The sequence below is a fragment of the Callithrix jacchus genome, chromosome 5 (genome assembly GCF_049354715.1).
Source record: "Callithrix jacchus isolate 240 chromosome 5, calJac240_pri, whole genome shotgun sequence".
In the NCBI taxonomy this organism is placed as follows: domain Eukaryota; kingdom Metazoa; phylum Chordata; class Mammalia; order Primates; family Cebidae; genus Callithrix; species Callithrix jacchus.
This window is the reverse complement of record NC_133506.1, coordinates 4,221,026-4,239,336: the sequence shown is the minus strand read 5'-3', so window position 1 is coordinate 4,239,336 and position 18,311 is coordinate 4,221,026. Positions and strand designations below refer to the sequence as shown.

The window sequence follows — 18,311 nt, the reverse complement described above, 5'->3', positions numbered from 1 at the left end:
AAAAAAAAAAAAAATACAAAAATTAGCTGGGCATGGTGGCAAGCACCTGTAGCCCCAGCTCCTCAGGAGGCTGAGGCAGGAGAATCGCTTCAACCCAAGAGGTGGAGGTTGCAGTGAGCCAAGATCGCGCCACTACACTCCAGCCTGGTGACAGAGAGAGACACCATCTCAAAACAAACAACAACAACAACAACACAAAAGTCAAAATTTAATTCTCAAAATAGGAAAAAACCACAAACAAAGGACTTTAAAAAGTCAAGAGCACTTACAAATTAAAAGGAAAAAGGACTAATAACCAAATAGAAAAAGATGCAAAACAGACAACTGGCAGAAAACTACTTACAAACACTAGAGAAAATATCCAATCTCAGTCATAGAAGACTGAGTTTTAAAAACTATGCAGAGAATTTATAAAGAACTCCTACAACACAATATTCAAAAGAGACATATCTCAACTAAGAAATTGAAAAAGGAGACAGACATTTCTCCAAGGAAGATATAAAAATGACAAACTCAAGAAAAGATGGTCATCAGTGGTTATCACGGAAATGCAAATCAAGGCCACAATGAGGTATCTCTTCACACTCACTAGAACGGCTATAAATATTACAGGGCTGGTGCAGTGGCTCATGCCTGTAATCCCAGCACTTGGGAGGGCAAAGCTAGAGGACTGTTTGACCCCAGGAGCTTGAGACCAGTCTGGGCAACAAAGAGAGACCCCCATCTCAGTATTTTTTAAAAAAAAAATTTAGGTAACTTTTTAAATGACAGATAATAACAAGTGTTGAAAAGGATACAGAAACACTGAAACCTTCATATACTGCTGGTGGCAATGTAAAATGGTACAGCCTCTTGGAAAACATTCTGACAGTTCCTCAAACAATTAAACATAGAGTTACCCAAATGATCCAACAACGCTACTCCTAGGTATGCATATGGCCAAGAGAAATGAAAACATGTCCACAAAGGATCTGTACAAGAATGTTTATAGCACTGTTATTTCATAACAGCAAAAAAGGCAGCAGCAATCCAAATGTCCCTCAGCAAATAAAAAATGTGGCATATCCACACAACGAAATATTATTTGGCCATAAAAAGGAATGAGTATTGATACATGCTACAATACGGATGAACCTAGAAATCATTATGCTAAGTGAAAAAAAGCCAGTCACAAAAGACCACATATTATATAACTGAATTTATACAAAATGCCCATGACAGAGAAATCTACAGAGACAAAAAGTATTCTAGTGTGGGGAGACAGGGAGGAGGTCACAGAGGTAAGAGAGTGATAGATAAAGCACATGGAGTTTCTTTTTTGGTGAGATGAAAATGCCCTAAAACTGACTGTGGTGATGGTTGCACATATGGGTGAACTGTATGGCATGTGAACCATATCTTAATAAAGCTGGCTAAAAAACTATGGAAAAATACCATTTTTCTCACATCTGCTTAGTAAATACTTAAAATATACTGTTTGCTGAAAGGAGATTCTGGGTACTGGTAATGTTCTATATCCTAATTTGGGTGGCAGTACAAAAGTGAATTTATTTTGTGGGTAACTATTGGTGTACTTTTCTGTATGAAGGTTATACGTCAGCAACAAAGTCCATACAAACACACATAAACACAGTATACTGGTGATGGTGTGGGTAATCCGACATGAATACTTTGTTACTGGGGATATAAACTGATAAAAATTGTTAGATAGGCAAACTTCAGATTTACAAACAATAAAAAACATATGTTCTTGTTCCAAAGGTATACACTCACATGTATACAAAAATAGGTACAAAATCTTTACTACAACCTTGTAAGAGAAATGGTGTGGGAAAATTCTAAATGCCCATCAACTGGGGCCTGGGTAAAAAAATTATTGTACAATCACACCAGGGAACACTATTTAGCCATTAAAAAATTGTTTAATTAAAAAAAAGGGTATAAGAGAGTGTAGCATGTATACGGTGTTATCAGTCTATGTGGGGAGAAAATAAACTAAGGTGGAGGTGGTGGGGAACATTTACTTACACACACACCACAGAGCATCTTTAGCAGGACACACAATAAACCAGTAATCACAACTGGTTCTGAGGAGGGGACATTGGAAAACTGAGAGATTGACTTTTCACTCTGTATTTTTTTAGAAAGGTAGATACCAATTTAAATAAATGAATTCTTAGAAAGTAAAAACTATGCTGCTTCAACACGTCAATGCCACTAAGCTTCTAAAAGTTAAAATCTGAAATGTTACAAATTCTGAAATCTTTCCTATCTCCTATTTCAAAAGTTAAATTCTCAAACCATTAAGCGATAGTAACAGTAATAATAAATAGCTACTTACATCAACACCTCCAAACAAGTCAAAAATATAAGTATTTGGATAAGTGGTTTCTTGGGTAAGTTTCCTCTCTTCAGTAACAAATGCCATAGCCTCCATGGAGAGAAGAGGAGAAATTTCCTAGTTTAAAAAAAAAAAAAAAAAAAAGGACATTCTGTTTTAGTAACCCACACAGACCAGACACTAAAACATCAGTTTGAGCTTTAGTCCAAATTTGAATTCCCATGAACACAAAGACAACCCCCAATGAACCAAACTTCCTAGTATTCAGGCCCCTGTAAAGCCCTTTCTCACCCTGTCTGGGCTGGTATGACATACCTCAACTAACAGAATGTGGTAGAAGTGACACTAGGCCACTTCCAGCATAAGCCTTAAGAAAGCCTGGTAGGCTAGGTGCGTGGCTCATATCTGTAATCCCAGCACTTTGGCAGGCTGAGGCGGGTGTGTATCACTTGAGGCCAGGAGTTCAAGACCAGCCTGGCCAACATAGCAAAACCCCATCTCTACTAAAAATACAAAAAGTAGCCAGGCATGGTGGCACACACCTGTAATCCCAGCTACTCGGGAGGCTGAGGCAGGAGAATCACTTGAGCCCAGGAGGCAGAGGATGCAGTGAGTCAAGATAGAGCCACTGCACTCCAGCCTGGGCAAAAGAGGGAGACTCTGTCTCAAAAAAAAAAAAAAAAAAAAAAAAAAAAAAGGCCTGGCAGACGTGACTCCTGTCACCCTGGAACCCAAACATCATGCTGTGAGAACAGTCAAATGTGGAGGCCATGAGCCAAGACCAATATCCTTAGCTGACCTCCAGCTGACAGGCAGCACCAACCTGCCAGGGATGTGAGAGACCATTTGGGACATTCCAGGTATCTCAGTACCACCCTACCTAAAAGCACATGAAGCAGAAGAGCCGCTCAACCAACAAAGAATTGTTGAGATGAACGATGCTTGTCACTTCAGGCTACTAGGTTTCAGGGTGACTAGTTCTGACCAAGTCACTGCTCAAATGTCATCTCCTGCAGGAAGTCTTCCTGATTTCCCCCAACCAGAAGCATGCTCTTCAGACCCCTAAAACAACCTGTAACTTACATGTAACATTTAGCACTTTTGCTTTGCACCTATTTACAAATCTATGTTATTTCTTCCCTGGACTAAATGCTCCCTGAAGACAACACAGATTCCACTTCGTATTCCCCACAGATTCCAAGACACCGTAAGTCTCTGATACGGTACACATAGGGTAGCAGTTTTCAAACTCTGAGGACACCAGAATCCTTTGTTCATAAGGAACAAAGCTAAAAGTAAAAAAATATTGTACAAAAACCTAAAACATAGCTAAGTTTCAAGTAAGTATTTATTGAATGAATAAAGAAATGATGATCACATAGCAAAGATACACAAACCTCACATCGCAGAGATTTTGCAGGAATCAAATAATATACAATTCTTTGAAAAGCGTATAAAGCTTTATTTCTATCAGACTGTGAGAAGATTCAAAATATGAAAATGTCTCTTCTTAAAGGTAAAGACTAAGGTTAATTAGTTTCTATTACATTTTAAAATAACTATGTGATATAATAATCCAAACTTCACCTCTGAAGAACATTATGTCATTCAGTTTCATTATGTTCAATATAACTTACATGAGTGTTAACTATATTAGAGCTGGTGCTCTAAATTAAAATTTAGATCCAAACTACAGATGAAGTTTAGATAAGGTATCTCGAGCCCTACTGAATCAGAATTTCAGGGGTGGGGCCCAGAATTCTGTTTCAATAAGCCCAGTGATTCACAAACACACTCCAGTTTGACAACAATGATCCTAACATAAAGTCTTTGAGCTCCTTCCACTCATTTCCCAATCATCAAACCTGGCCCCTTCAATCTTCTTATGTTAGTAATAAGATTCAACAACCACAAGGCCCCCTTCCACAAGACTTCAGCAATATGAGATCTTTTAAACTCTTTTCAAAAAGAATGTTATTCCAATAGCAGGACACACATAGTGCTGACCTCCCAAATTAAGCAAGCACTGTCACAAAATAAAGATAAAGCCTAAAAGGATAGCACAGGAACCTAACGGTGTTTATCTCAGGATGATGGGATTATAGGTGATGTTTATTTTCTTCTTTGTATGTTTTCTGAATTTCTCAAATTTTCTATAGCTCACACAGTAAAAACAGGCTATTTTCAAAAGCCACTGGAAGGAGAAAAAATACAACAGACAGCTTGTCACCTGGAGGTCCTGAATACAGCCCCTCCAAGGTCCCTAAGAGTTACCTTGAGGATGTTTTGACACTCAACGAAGTCACTGTGGAGGTGGCTGGTGGCATGCAGCTTAAGGAGCAGCTGAGGAATTCCACTCCACTTGGATTGTTTGTCCCTCTCTGTCAAAAAAGTCTCAGTGAACTGTCAAAAAAAGAGAACACATATTATTGTATTACTGGTAATAGATGATATGACAGAGGAGAGCAAGTGACTTCCAAACCCACCCAGAAGAGTTACAAATTTCTCTCTAAGCACTTCCTTAAAAGGCCTCTTTCTAGAAATCTTCAAAATCTCCCCAACAGCCTATTACAATGTTATAAGTAATAGGAAGGAAAGGGAAATACTCTTGTACCACTCACAAACAGCATAGTATCATTGACAGTGGACTCAGATTCATTGTAAACATAAACTGAACTTTCTAGGGCAACTGCTAAAAGTACTTTTACAAGAAGAAGAATTTATATGCTAAGAGACAAAAAATAATGGAACCATATAAACGGCACAGTTAAACCCACAGAAGGCAGGAAAAGAGGGAAGAAAAAATGAAGAACAAGTATAATAAAACAAATATGGTATATATCAATCCAACTATATCAATAATCACTACAAATACATATGAATGGTCTAAACAAACTAATCAAAGGACAGACTGTAAGAATGGACCAAAAACCAAGATCTACCAATATGCTGTCTGTAAGAAACCCATTTAAATACACATATAGAAATGTTAAAAGGGGAAAGGCCAGGCACAGTGGTTCACGCCTGTAATCCCAGCACTTTAGGAGGCTGAGGTGGGTGGATCATGTGTCAGGAGGTCAGGAGATTGAGACCATCCTGGCTAACGCAGTGAAACCCCATCTCTCCTAAAAACAGGGAAAAAAAAATTAGCCAGGCATGGTGGCAGGCGCCTGTAGTCCCAGCTACTTGGGAGGCTGGGGCAGGAGAATCACTTGAACCTCGGAAGCAGTGGTTGCAGTAAGCTGAGATTGCATCACTGCACTCCAGCCTGGGCGACAGAGCAAGACTCTCTCTCAAAAAAAAAAAAAGGGCGGGGGGGGACGAAGAAAGATAAATCATGTAAAAAAGAAAGCTGGAGTAGTTACATTAATTTCAAACAAAGCAGGCTTCATAAAAAAGAAATTTATCAGGAATAAAGTGGGTCATTTCATAATGACAAAAGGGTCAATTCTCTAAGAAGACGTAACAATCCTTAACATGTATGCACCTAACAACAGCATGTCAAAATATTTGAGGCAAAAACTGCCTAAAAGAACTGCCAGAAAAAAAAAATGACAAATCAATTCTTATAGATAAAATATTTTAAACTAAATTAAAATACAACTTATCAAAATTTGTGGGATGCAGCAAAAGCAGTAATAAGCCGAAAGTTTGTATCACTGAATGCATATATTAGAAAAGAAGAAATACCTATAATGAACAAACTAAGTGTCTACCTTAATAAACCAGAGAAACAGGAGTAGTTTAAGCCTACAGCAAACAGAAGAAAAAAATAAAAATGAGAGCCAAAATCACTCAAATTGAAAACAGAAAATTAAGAGAGAACACAAAACCAAAAGTTAGTCCTTTAAAAAAGGACAATTGATAATTCTAAACAGGCTTACCAAGAAACAAAGAAACACAAATTACTAATATGCAACATGTAAGAGGAGTTATTATGACTGACTCCATGGACTTAAAAGGATTATAAAGGAGTATTATGAACTCTTTGCCCCAACATTTGCCTAGCACGTTGGGAAGCCAAGGCAGGAGGATCGCCTGAGCTCAGGAATTCAAGACCAGCCTGGGCAACATAGCCAGAGCTTGTCTCTACTAAAATTCAAAAAAACTAGCCAAGGGTGGTGCTGCATGCCTCTGGTCCCGGCTACTCAGAAGGCTGAGGTGAGAAGATCACTTGAGCTTGGGAGACCGAGGCTGCAGTGAGCTATGACAGCACCACTACACTCCAGCCTGGGTGACACAGTGAGACCAAAATAAAAAAACAATCATTATAACCAAAGAGTGGAAATAACTCAAATGTCCATCAACTGATGAATAAATACAGTCTATCCATCCAATGGAATATTATTCAGAAAGAAAAAATAATGATGTACTGATACTACAACATGTCCACCGTGCCCGGTCAACATGGATAAATCTTGAGACCACTATGCTAAATCAAAAAATGCAGTGTCTGACTGGGCACAGTGACTCAAGCCTGTAATCCCAACACTTTGGGAGGCTGAGGTTGGCAAATCACTTGAGCTCACGAGTTTAAGACCAGCCTGAGCAACATGTCGAAAACCCATCTCTACAAAAAATATATATATACAAAAAATAGTCAGGTGTGGTGGCACATGTCTGTAGTCCCAGCTACTCCAGGAGGCTGAGGTGGGAGAATGGCTTGAGCCACAGAGGTGGAGGTTATAGTGAGCCAAGATTGTGCTACTGCACTCCAGCCTAGGGGATGAAGCCAGACCTTGTCTCAAAACAGAAACAAAAACAAAAACAGACCAAGACTCCTAAAAAAAACAAACAAACAAACAAACAAAAAGAAGCCAGTCTCAAAGGCCACATATTGTTTGATCCTATTAATTTAAAATGTCCAGAATAAGCATATCCAGACAGCAAGATCACTGGTTGGCAAAGGCTGTGGGGATGGGGAAATTGGGGAGTAACTGCTACTGAATACAAAGTTTCTTTTTTGGGTGATAAAATGTTCTAAAATTGATTGTGATGGCAGATGAATAACTTTGGGCATACAGTAAAAACCACTGACTTGTACACTTCATTTTTCTTTTGTTTTTTACCCTTTTATCTCCTTGGTTTACCAACTTGTACACTTTAAAAGGGTGACTTGTGCAATAGACGAATTACATCTCAATAAAACTGCTATTAAAACTAAATGATTAACATTAAGTGAACTTTTTAGGGTGACAAAAATGTTCTAAAACTAGATTGTGGTGATTGTTGCAAAACTTCATAAATTTGCTGAAGATCACTGAACTGTACACTTACAATGGGTAAATTTTATTGTACATAAATCATGCTTCAATAAAGCTGTTTAAGAAATATTTATAAAAAGAGATGAGAGAAAAAGGAACAAAGAATAGGTAGGACATTTAAAAAGCAAAATTGGATTAGGCAAGTATATTTAAACCCCAAAATGTCGGTTATTATAATAAATCTAAATGTGCTAAATGCTCCAATTAAAAGCAAAGTTGGGGCCTGGTGCAGAGGCTCACACCTGTCATTGCAGCACTTTGGGAGGCAGAGGCAGGCAGACTGCTTGAGCCCAGGAGTTAAAAGACCAGCCTGGGCAGCACAGCAAAACCCTGTTTCTACCAAAGGAAAAAAATAAAAAGAGGCATGGCAGCATATGCCCAGTTACTCAGAGAGCTGAGGCAGGAAGATCCCTTGATGCTAGAAGGCCAAGGCTGCAGTGACCTGTGATCACTACTGCACTCCAGCCTGGGCAAGAGAGTGAGACCTTGTCTCAAAAAGTAAAAATAAAATAAAATAAAGACAAAGTTTGTTATGCCGCCTACAAGAGAAACAGAAAAGCTGAGAGTAAAAGAATGGGAAATAATACACAATGTAAACATATACCAAAAGGTGGTATAACTATATTAAAATCAGCAAGAGCAAAGAAAAAACATTAGCAGAAGAGGCATGGTGGCTCATGCCTCTAATCCCAGCACTCTGGGAGACCAAGACAGGTAGAGCGCTTAGGTCGAGTTCAAGACCACGAGTTCAAAACATGGTAAAACCCTGTCTCCAGTAAAAATACAAAATTAGCTGGGTGTGGTGGTACAGGCCTGTAATCCCAGTTACTTGGGGGCGGGGGAGGCCGGGGGGAGGCTGAGACAGGAGAATCCTTGAACCCAGGAGGTGGAGGTTTCAGTGAGCCAAGAATGCGCCACTGCACTCCAGCCTGAGTGACAGAGTGAGACTCTGTCCCAAAGAAAAAAAATCTATTACCAGAGATATGTACTTTTATAAGGATAAAAATGGCAATCTGGATAATTTAACAGTCCTAAATTTAAAAATATCTAATAAAAACTTCAACATATATAAAGCAAAAACTGACAAGGCTAACAGGATAAACGAGAAAATCCATAAACATAATGGGAGATTTTACACACCTCTTTCAAAAACTGATATATGTGACAAAAATTAGTGAGAATATAGAGTATTTTAACATAAACAAAACAGACACACCTTGAGCATTATATCTAGTAAATGCTCTCTACGTGTTCTTTACAAGTACACAGAGAACATTTGCAAAGTGACCAGCTGCTATACAGCAGATCTAGTAACTAAACTAATAAACTGCAGTAGAAAAATGAAGGGCTTCAAAGGATTTAAAAAAAAAAAAAGTTTTAGAATTTAGGAACAAAAGTATACAGAAAGCAGGCTGGGCATGGTGGCTCATGCCTGTAATCCCAGCACTTTGGGAGGCTGAGGTGGGCAGATCATGAGGTCAGGAGTTCAAGACCAGCCTGGCCAACACAGTGAAACCCAAAATACAAAAAACATGCTGGGTGTGGTGGCACATACCTGTAATCCCAGCTACTTGGGAGGCTGAGGGAGGAGAATGGCTTGAACCCAGGAGGTGGAAGTTGCAGTGAGCCGAGACTGCACCACTGCACTCCAGCCTAGGCGACAGTATGAGACTCCCTCTCAAAAAAAAAAAAAAGGTATACAAAAAGCAAAACACTCTAAAAGGATGCAGCATTCTGACTTCACCAACATGCAATACACCAATGTAGCAAAATTTCACTTGTACCCCATGAATACAAATTTTAAAACAGTAAAACAAGTAAAAGGATGCACTATTATGCCAATGAAAGTCAACAGGCTATGCAGGCTGTATGTATATTTATCCTTCAATTTAAAAAACAGAAGACTGTTTTTAACACTACAAAAACCAAATTATACCAAACAAATATAACTGTGTAATGCATGGCCCTGCTGTAAATAATTATAACATAGTAGTGTCAATACTTAGCAACAGCCAAGACTGTGATCTAAGTACACTGGCAGAACAGCAGAGATGAGTAAGAAGGGATCAAGTGCTGTGAATTAAATGCTATTCTTTTTCAGAACGAAGAAACTAGTATCTAAAATAGAAAAAAACAGCTTTACAAGCATGTTATTTAGACCTACTGACTCTCCTGTTTCCTGGATCCTTCTCTTGCAAAATAAATAGCTAAGAACGGACACTGAAGAGCATTGGGAGTATAGAACTTAGAATGCAAAGCAGGCAGGGCACCACTGTTTTTTTTTGTTACAAGCCTCATAATACCAAGAGATCTAATCACAGTCCAAATATTTGACTTCACAAGCAATTTCTTAACTATCTCTACATTGTCTTACAAGGCATTTACTCTTATTTAAAAATAATAATTTGGGCTGGGTACAGTGGTTTACACTCATAATCCCAGCATTTGGTAGGCCAAGGTGGGCCCATTGCTTGAGCCTAGGAGTTTGCCACCAGCCTGGGCCACACGGCAGAACGCTGTCTCCACAAAAAAATACAAAAATGAACTAGGTATGGTGGCATGCACCTATCGTCCCAGATACTTGGGAGGCTGAGGTAGGAGGAGTGCTTGATCCCAGGAGGCGGAGGTTTCAGTAAGCCAAGACTGCACTACTACATTCCAGCCAGGGCAACAGAGTAAGACCCTGTCTCAAAAAAAAAAAAAGAAAATCATTAGAATTTTGCTTTCCTTGTGAACAACTCAGTGCTGCGAAAAGAGTGCCACCATTCAGTCATCTTCACAGTTGAATTACTGGCAGGTATCATATGGGTTTTTCTCTTGAAGTACTTGTGGTTTAACGGTTTACAGCAGTGATAATCTCTTACATCATACCCTCTAAACTGTCAAGCTGTTTAGCAAATGTGACATTTCTAGACATTTACAGTTTTCATTGATTTTATTATTTTAAAAAATAATTAAAGGCTAAATTCCATGAAGATAAATGTGCATCTTATTTCTTTAATCCTACGTGTGAGATATCTAACGCCTCAAAATACCATACTAAATGCAAGGGTCTCACGCAATCTCATTGTAACCTCCACCTCCCAGGCTCAAGTGATCCTCCCACCTCAGTCCTGCCCCTCCCCCTTTACCGCCCACCCCCAACCCCACACCACCACCTCCAAGTAGCTGGGATTAGAGGCATGTACCACCATGCCCATTTAATGTTTTGTATTTTTAGTAGAGATGGGGTTTCACCATGTTGCCCAGGCTGGTCTTGAATGCCTACGCTTAAGGGATCCATTGGCTCGGGCTCCCAAAGTGCTAAAATTACAGGTGTGAGCCACTGCACCCGGCCTAAATAGACATCTTAAAGGACAATGAAGATCAAATACCTTGTTGGGTTATTCTGACAATACATGTTAACCACCGAATACTTGTGTCTCCTTAAATGGAAGTATTCAGTATAAATTTTAGGGGCTAATGAATACAAAAACTTCCCACTGAAATGAATGGTATATATATACATACACATACACACACACACACACACACACACACACACACACACATATGTGACACTTTATCGTATTCAGGAGTTTTTCAGTATCAAATTACCTTTGACAAGCAAGGGAAAATTTATTTGACTTAAATACATAGGTTTCATAAATACTAATGCTTAGAATGAGGCTAAAACAAGTAATGACTGCTGAAATTTTTCTTTCGAAGTCAGCGAATCTGACTGGGCCCAGTGGCTCACACCTGTAATACCAGCACTTTGGGAGGCCAAGGCAGGTGGATCACAAGGTCAAGAGTTTGAGACCATTCCAGCCAGCATGGTGAAACCCTGTCTCTACTAAAAATATAAAAATTAGCCAGCCATGGTGGCACGCACCTGTAGTCCCATTTACTCGGGAGGCTGAGGCAGGAGAATCATTTAAATTTGGGAAGCAGAGGTTGCAGTGAGCTGAAATCATGCCACTGCACTTAAGCCTGGGCAACAGAGCAAGACTCTATCTCAAAAAAAGAAAAGTCAGTGAACCTGAAGAAAAAAAACAAAGCAAGTAACAGGTACATTTAGATATGCCAATAATCATAAAGAAAGCAATGACTGGCATGTGGGAAATATAACACCATTCCACAACCCCGTCTGTCACCGGACTGCCAAACTGAAGGGTTTCTAGGGATGGTGGGTCATGACCTGCAGTGTGAGCTGCACTATCCTAGAGCCCAGGGTTTATTCCTTTCCTTCAACTCCCACTGATCATTCAGGGCCTTATATGCCCATGGTAAGGAATCCCGAATTGATTCTCTCAACCGCAATGAGATGAGGCTGGAGAGTTTTCAGCAAAGGATTTATAAGATCTGATTTGCATTAAGGATCAAATGTGCTGATGAATGTAAAAAGGCTCAGTAAACTCCAAAGTATCACCCCAGCATATTTTACTACCTTGACAGAGGACAGAACAAAAGAAATGGAAGAAAATAAGGCAAGCTAAAATCCCAGAAGAATCGACCCATTATAAATTACGTGGCCAGTAGTCATGACCCAGGCTTCCCTTATGCCCCATTTAGGGAGATGGAGATCAGGTCTTGTGGAAAAGGGAGAGAATTTTGGCTTTCAACATACTAAGTTTGAGATGCCCATTAGACATCAGAGTGGAAATGCTGAGAAGGCAATTGGATATACCTACCCATCCGGAGCTAAAGGGAGAAATAGGAATGGAAACAGAAACTTGGGATCCATCAGAATATAGAGCAGCTATTAATAACAACACAAGCTAATCTTACAGAGTGAGCAATATACTTACAATTGAGGAAGTATGTTTCAGTCACTATTTTAAGAGCTTTATATGTATAAGTTACTTGGACCTCACCACAACCTTGGAAGGTCAGGTTCTATGATTATACTTATTTTACAAATGAATCAACAGAGGCATAAACAAATTAAGTAACTTGCCTAAAGACACACAGTAAGTAAATACCACAGCCAGGCTTCAAACCTAGGCAATTTGACTCTGGAACTCTTTAAAACCATGAGATTGCTTGGGGAGTAATAGAGACAGAAATTTGACTGAGGACACATTTGTATTTCAATTCAAGCAATTTCCTGAGTATCAAATGGCTGGCATGGTTTCAGCCTCTGCAGATACAACACAAAAATAAGACACAGTCTCTTCAAGAAGCCCAGTCTAATTAGCTATTAGCTAAGAGCAACTATTTACTAAACAATTATTACTGTGTGCCACAGTTTAACTGGCTAAGCTTTTAAAACATATTATTTTACTTAATCCTCCTAATAGCTTTATGACATACATGTTATTATTACCACTTCAGAAATAAGGAAACTGAAGTTAAGAGAGGTTAAGTAACTTAACCTTGGTCACTCTGATAGGATTCAAATCAGGTCCACCTTACTTTAAAATCTGATATTTTTTCCAAGGAAATTCCATCACATGCTACCCTTGAGGACATTATGCTAAGCAAAATCAGCCAGTCACAAAAAGACAAATACTGTATGATTATACTGGGGTTATCTATAACTAGTAGAACTCATAGAAACAGAAAGGAGAAGAATAGTTACCAGGGACTGAGAGAGGGAGAAATGGGGAGTTGTTCAATGGTCGTTTCAGATTTACAAGATGAAAAAGTTCTGGTAATCTGTTTCACAACAATGGGAATATACTTCGCACTACTTAAGTATACACTTTTGTTTGTTTGTTATTTTAAAGATACAGAGTTTCACCATGTTGCTCAGGCTGGTCTCAAGCAACCCACAACCTCAGCCTCCTAAAGTGCTGGGATTACAGGTATTAGCCACCACACTGGACCTGAACTATACACTTATAAATGGTTAAGGCGGTAAACTTCACGTTTACATATACATATATATATACACACACACATACACGCATATGTTTATAATTTGAGGCAGGGTCTCATTCTGTTGCCCAGGCTGGAGTACAATGGCATGATCGTGGCTCACTGCCTCCTTGACTTGCCAGGCTCAAGTGACCCTCCCACTTTAGCTTCCTGAGTAGCTGGGACTACAGGTGTGCATTCTCACACTTGGATAAATTTTTTTTTGTAGTAGACAGGGTTCCACTACATTGCCCAGGCTTGTCTCAAACTGGATCAAGTGATCCTCCCATCTTGGTCTCCCAAAGTACTGGGATTACAGAAATAAGCCAATGTCCCTGGCCTACATTATATATTTGTTTACAGTAATTAAAACATTTTGACCAGGCATGATGGCTCACACCTGTAATCTCAGCACTTTGGGAGGCCAAGGCAAGCAGATCATGAGGTCAGGAGTTCAAGACCAGCCTGATCAACATGATGAAACTCCGTCTCTACTAAAAATGCAAAAATTAGCTGGGAGTAGTGACACATGCCTGTAATCCCAGCTACTCAGGAGGCTGAGGTAGGAAAATCGCTTGAACCCAGGAAGCGGAGGTTGCAGTGAGCTGAGATGGCACCACTGCACTCCAGCCTGGATGACAGAGTGAGACTCCATCTACCAAAAATTAAAAAAATTTAAATCTGGTCTTTTCCTACTATACCACATGCCATAACGGTATAAAAATATGGGTTACCTGGCCAACATAGTGAAACCCTGTCTCCACCAAAGATACAAAAATTAACAGGGTATGATGGTACACGCCTGTAGTCCCAGCTACTAGGGAGGCTGAGGTGGAGGGATCACTTGAGCCCAGGAGGTTAGGCGTGCCACTGTACTCCAGCCTGGGTGACAGAGCAAGACCATCTCAAAAAAAAAAAAAACCAGTAAGCAAATAATTTATTCTCTGGGATGGGAGAGAGGAGAGAAAGGGCATGGCAAGGAATAAATTTTTAAAAAAAGAAAAAAAACTAAGAAAAGAACTATTTGAGGCCAGGCACTGTGGCTCACGCCTGTAATCCCAGCACTTTGGGAGGCTGAGGTGGGCGGACCATGAGGTCAAGAGACTGAGACCATCCTGGCCAACAAGGTGAAACCCCGTCTCTACTAAGAAGTACAAAAAATAGCTAGGCGTGGTGGCACACACCTGTAATCCAGCTACTGGGGAGGCTGAGGCAGAAGAATTGCTTGAACCCGGGAAGCGGAGGCAGCAGTGAGCTGAGATCGCGTCACTGCACTCCAGCCTGGCGACAGAGGGAGACTGCCTCAAAAAAAAAAAGTAAAATAAAATAAAGAAAGAAAAAGAAAAAGAAAAGAACCATTTGAAAGATGAAGGTCCCCATTTTGTCTTCACTATAGTTCCAGGCCGGGGTCTCTATCTCAACTTGTGAAATAGCTCCCTTACCTATACACAACCATCAGTTACCACAATAACCTGCCTAAACCAACCAGGCTCCAGAATATTCCAGCAGCCTTGTATCTGGTGAGCTTTTTTTTCTCTCTTTTTTCTTTTTTTGAGACAAAGTCTCACTCTCTTGCCCAGGCTGGAGTGCAGTGGCATGATCTCAGCTTGCAACCTCCATTTCCCTGGTTCAAGTGATTCTCCTGCCTCAGCCTCCACAGTAGCTGGGATTACAGGTGCATGCCACTACAACCAGCTAATTTTTGTATTTTTAGTAGAGACGGGATTTCACCATGTTTGTCAGGCTGGTCTTGAACTCCTGACCTCAGATGATCCACCACCTAGGCCTTCCAAAGTGCTGGGATTGTAGGTGTGAGCCACAGCTCCCAGCCTCTGGTAAGCTTTTCTAGGCTCCTCCCATTCGAAGTCACTCAGCACTGGAAACAAATTAAGTTGCCTAAATTGCCTCACTCATCAGGCTCAAGAACTTTTGTGGCTCCCTATTACTCTCAGAACACAGATTATCAGGATGGGTGTTTAGGAACACATCACCTAACCTTTCTGAGCCTCAGTTTCCTCATCCATGTTAAGAAGTGAGTCTTGATAGATAACTCAAAAGCTTGAGGATTAAAGATACCCTATGCCTTGCACCATACTTAATCTAAGTCCTCACTAAAAGTTAGTCCTCTTTCTGCCTGTCTCTATCTACACACCCAGCTCAATAAGGTACCTTAGCTTAAGAAGGAGAGATCAAGTAGTTACAGGATTTTTTTTTTTTTTTTTGAGACAGGGTCTCACTCCGTCAACTACTGCCTCCCAGGCTCAGGTAATCCTCCCACCTCAGCCTCCCATAGGCACGCATCACCAAACCCAGCTAATTTTTTGTAGAGACAGGATTTTGCCATGTTGCCCAGGATGGTCCAGAATTCCTGGACTCAAGCGATCTGCCTGCCTCAGACTCCCAAAGTGCTGGGATTACAGGATCTTAAGTCACGGAGAGAAGAACACAAAGGGGGAAAAAGGCTGCTAAAAAGGTTGTCTGATGCCCAGGAAAACATTTCTCACTCAGAACTGCGCCTTTCATCCACCATCCTCCATACACACAGACCACCTAGCCTTTATTTTATTCTATCCTTTTATCATTTGAGAAAGTGATATGCAAGTTAAATTTAAATACAAAGTTATACTGTGAAAAGTCTCACTCCCATTCTCTTTCCCTTTAGCCCAATTCCCACCTCACTCCCACCAACCACTTTATAGTTTCTTGAGTATCCTTCAAACTTCCTTGATGCAAAAGCTGTCTTTTAAATAAAGCTAATGTTTTACAGGTGTGTTAGCAAGGTTTGAGGTGGGGGAGGGTGAAAGAAGGAGGAGACTAGGTCTTACTAATTCTGCTTTACCCTAAAGCAGTGTCCTTCACTCACTCAAAAATAATAATCACCATATGTTGGGCACCTGTTATAAATCAGATACTTAATATTAACCAACCACTTTCAGCCAGAAATGCACTAATGCTTTACACAATTGCCCCCTTTGATCTCCACAACAATCTTAAAAGGTTGGTTACTAATTCTCATCTTCATCTTACAAGTGAGGAAACTAAGGCACAGAAAGGTAACCTGCCCAACCAAGAGAGAGGAGCAGGGCTTTGAACCCAGGCCTGACTCCAGAGTCCCTCTTAACCATGACGCTCTACATTGGCAAACCAGATCCAGTCTCTGCACCCGCTGGAAGTCAGCCTAATGTGGGAGACAGGCGAGAAAAAGGCAGACAACAAAGAAATATGAAATTATAGACTAAGAAAGTAACGTAAACGAAACCAATGCGCGGCTGTGACAGAATAACAACGGGGACCTACTTTAGAAAGGAGGAAGAGAGAGTGTCAAGGAAAGGCCTGAGAAAATGACATTTATGATAACGCTTGGGAACCGTCTGGGGGCTGCAATGATGACCCCCTCCCCCACGCCCAATACACGGGAGAAACTCGAGGCCCATAGAGACTAAAACAAACTCGCCAGGGTCTCCCAGACATGCAGACGTGGCGCAAGGGAGGGAGGATCCAGAAACCGGGCCCAGGGTTCGTACACGCCATCAGTGCCCACAGCAGCCCAGCCCCGCTCGGCTACTGACAAGGGACATCAAGCCAGCTGCTTTCCACGGCCCCGCTGCAGCTGAGAGCGTCCGGGCAGCTCACAGGGAGGCCTTGCGGCCAGCCAAGGGGGGTCTGGCCTGTCCAGCGGCGGCCTGGAAAGGCCTCTTTCCCGGTCCCTGGCCAGCTCCCGCCTGGTCCGCCCCGCCCCGCCCCTCCTGGGCCAGCCTCGTACCTGCACTGCCCGGACCAGACCCCGGCCGGTCAGCTGGCCCTGCCGCAGCTGCAACAGAATGTTCCCGGGCCGCGGCCGGCCGCCCCATCCGCCCCAAGCCGCTACTGTGGCTGCCGACCGTCTGCCTCGGCCGGCTCCGGACCCTGCCACTGCCGGCGCCGCCGCCATGTCTCCTCGTCCGACAAACAGGAAGCAAGCGGCCTCGGGGCCCAGGAGATTTCTACGGGGCGGCGGAGGGGTCGCCGCAGCGCCCCCAGCGGGCCGTCGGCGGAGGCGCAAGCCGCGTGGCACGAACAGTGCGCGTCGTGGGGGCTGCTGGGAAATGTAGTCCTGCGCGGCAGCGGGGCCGGTGGGAAAAAAGATAAGGTCTTTCCGGTACCTCCGGTTTCTCTGGCCCCCGGGCCCAGCATTCAGGCTGAATCTCCCGAGGTCTGAGATCAGTCCCTGCATGCGCACTCTCCCATTTCTCCCCTTCTGTTTGGGGAGGATGCAGGCAGCTGGCTAAGAAATGATCCTGGGCTTCAGGTCAGGAGTCAGGCCCTCGAATCTGATTCTGGCCTGCTTCTCTCTGCCTGTGACTCGCCGCGGACCTCGACCAAGTCATCGCACTCTGCTCCTGCCCCTCAGTGTCCTCATCAGGTCACTCCAGCTATAGGTCCTGGGATCCTGATCAGTCAATCAGTAGTTCCTGGGGCTTTCTTTGCACCCGACACTGAACCATGTCTGGGGAAAGGTGGGGTGTCTGGGATACAGCGGTGAGCAGAACGGCCTAGAACTCTTTATCACGAAATGCAGGTCACAGGGGAAAACAGCAGAAAGAAATGCACAGACTCAAACTGGATAAGTTGTGTAACTGGATAGGTTGTTGTGAAATTAAATGATGGAAGGCAAAGGGTTTAGTAAGTTGTGACATCACATTCTCTGTCAAAGGGAAACCCTGTCCTACTTTCTATCCACCAGATAGCCTGTTGTCTCTACCATGAGCCCACATATTCATTCTTTAAGCTAACTTCTGTGGCAAGATGGCTCTGACTCCTTGCACCCAATGCACACACAATTTTTCCCTTTCTAGCAAGGGGCTTGCCATAAAAATGAAAGAGGG

At 41.8% G+C, this 18,311-nt stretch overlaps 1 protein-coding gene across 8 annotated transcripts in view; it reads right to left on the bottom strand.

Moving 5' to 3' along the window:
• TRPC4AP (transient receptor potential cation channel subfamily C member 4 associated protein) overlaps nucleotides 1-18,002 on the bottom strand; it is an 80,496-nt gene extending 62,494 nt beyond the window's left edge. For all 8 annotated transcript variants that reach the window (XM_008995477.5, XM_035298033.3, XM_008995474.5 and 5 more), the window contains exons 1-3: nucleotides 17,210-18,002; nucleotides 4,616-4,744; nucleotides 2,342-2,458 (exon numbers count right to left, since the gene is read on the bottom strand). In XM_008995477.5, the coding sequence (XP_008993725.4) occupies nucleotides 2,342-2,458; nucleotides 4,616-4,744; nucleotides 17,210-17,659 (696 nt within the window). In that variant the 5' untranslated portion in view covers nucleotides 17,660-18,002. The remainder of the gene's footprint in view (nucleotides 1-2,341; nucleotides 2,459-4,615; nucleotides 4,745-17,209) is intronic.
• Nucleotides 18,003-18,311: the final 309 nt, after the last annotated feature.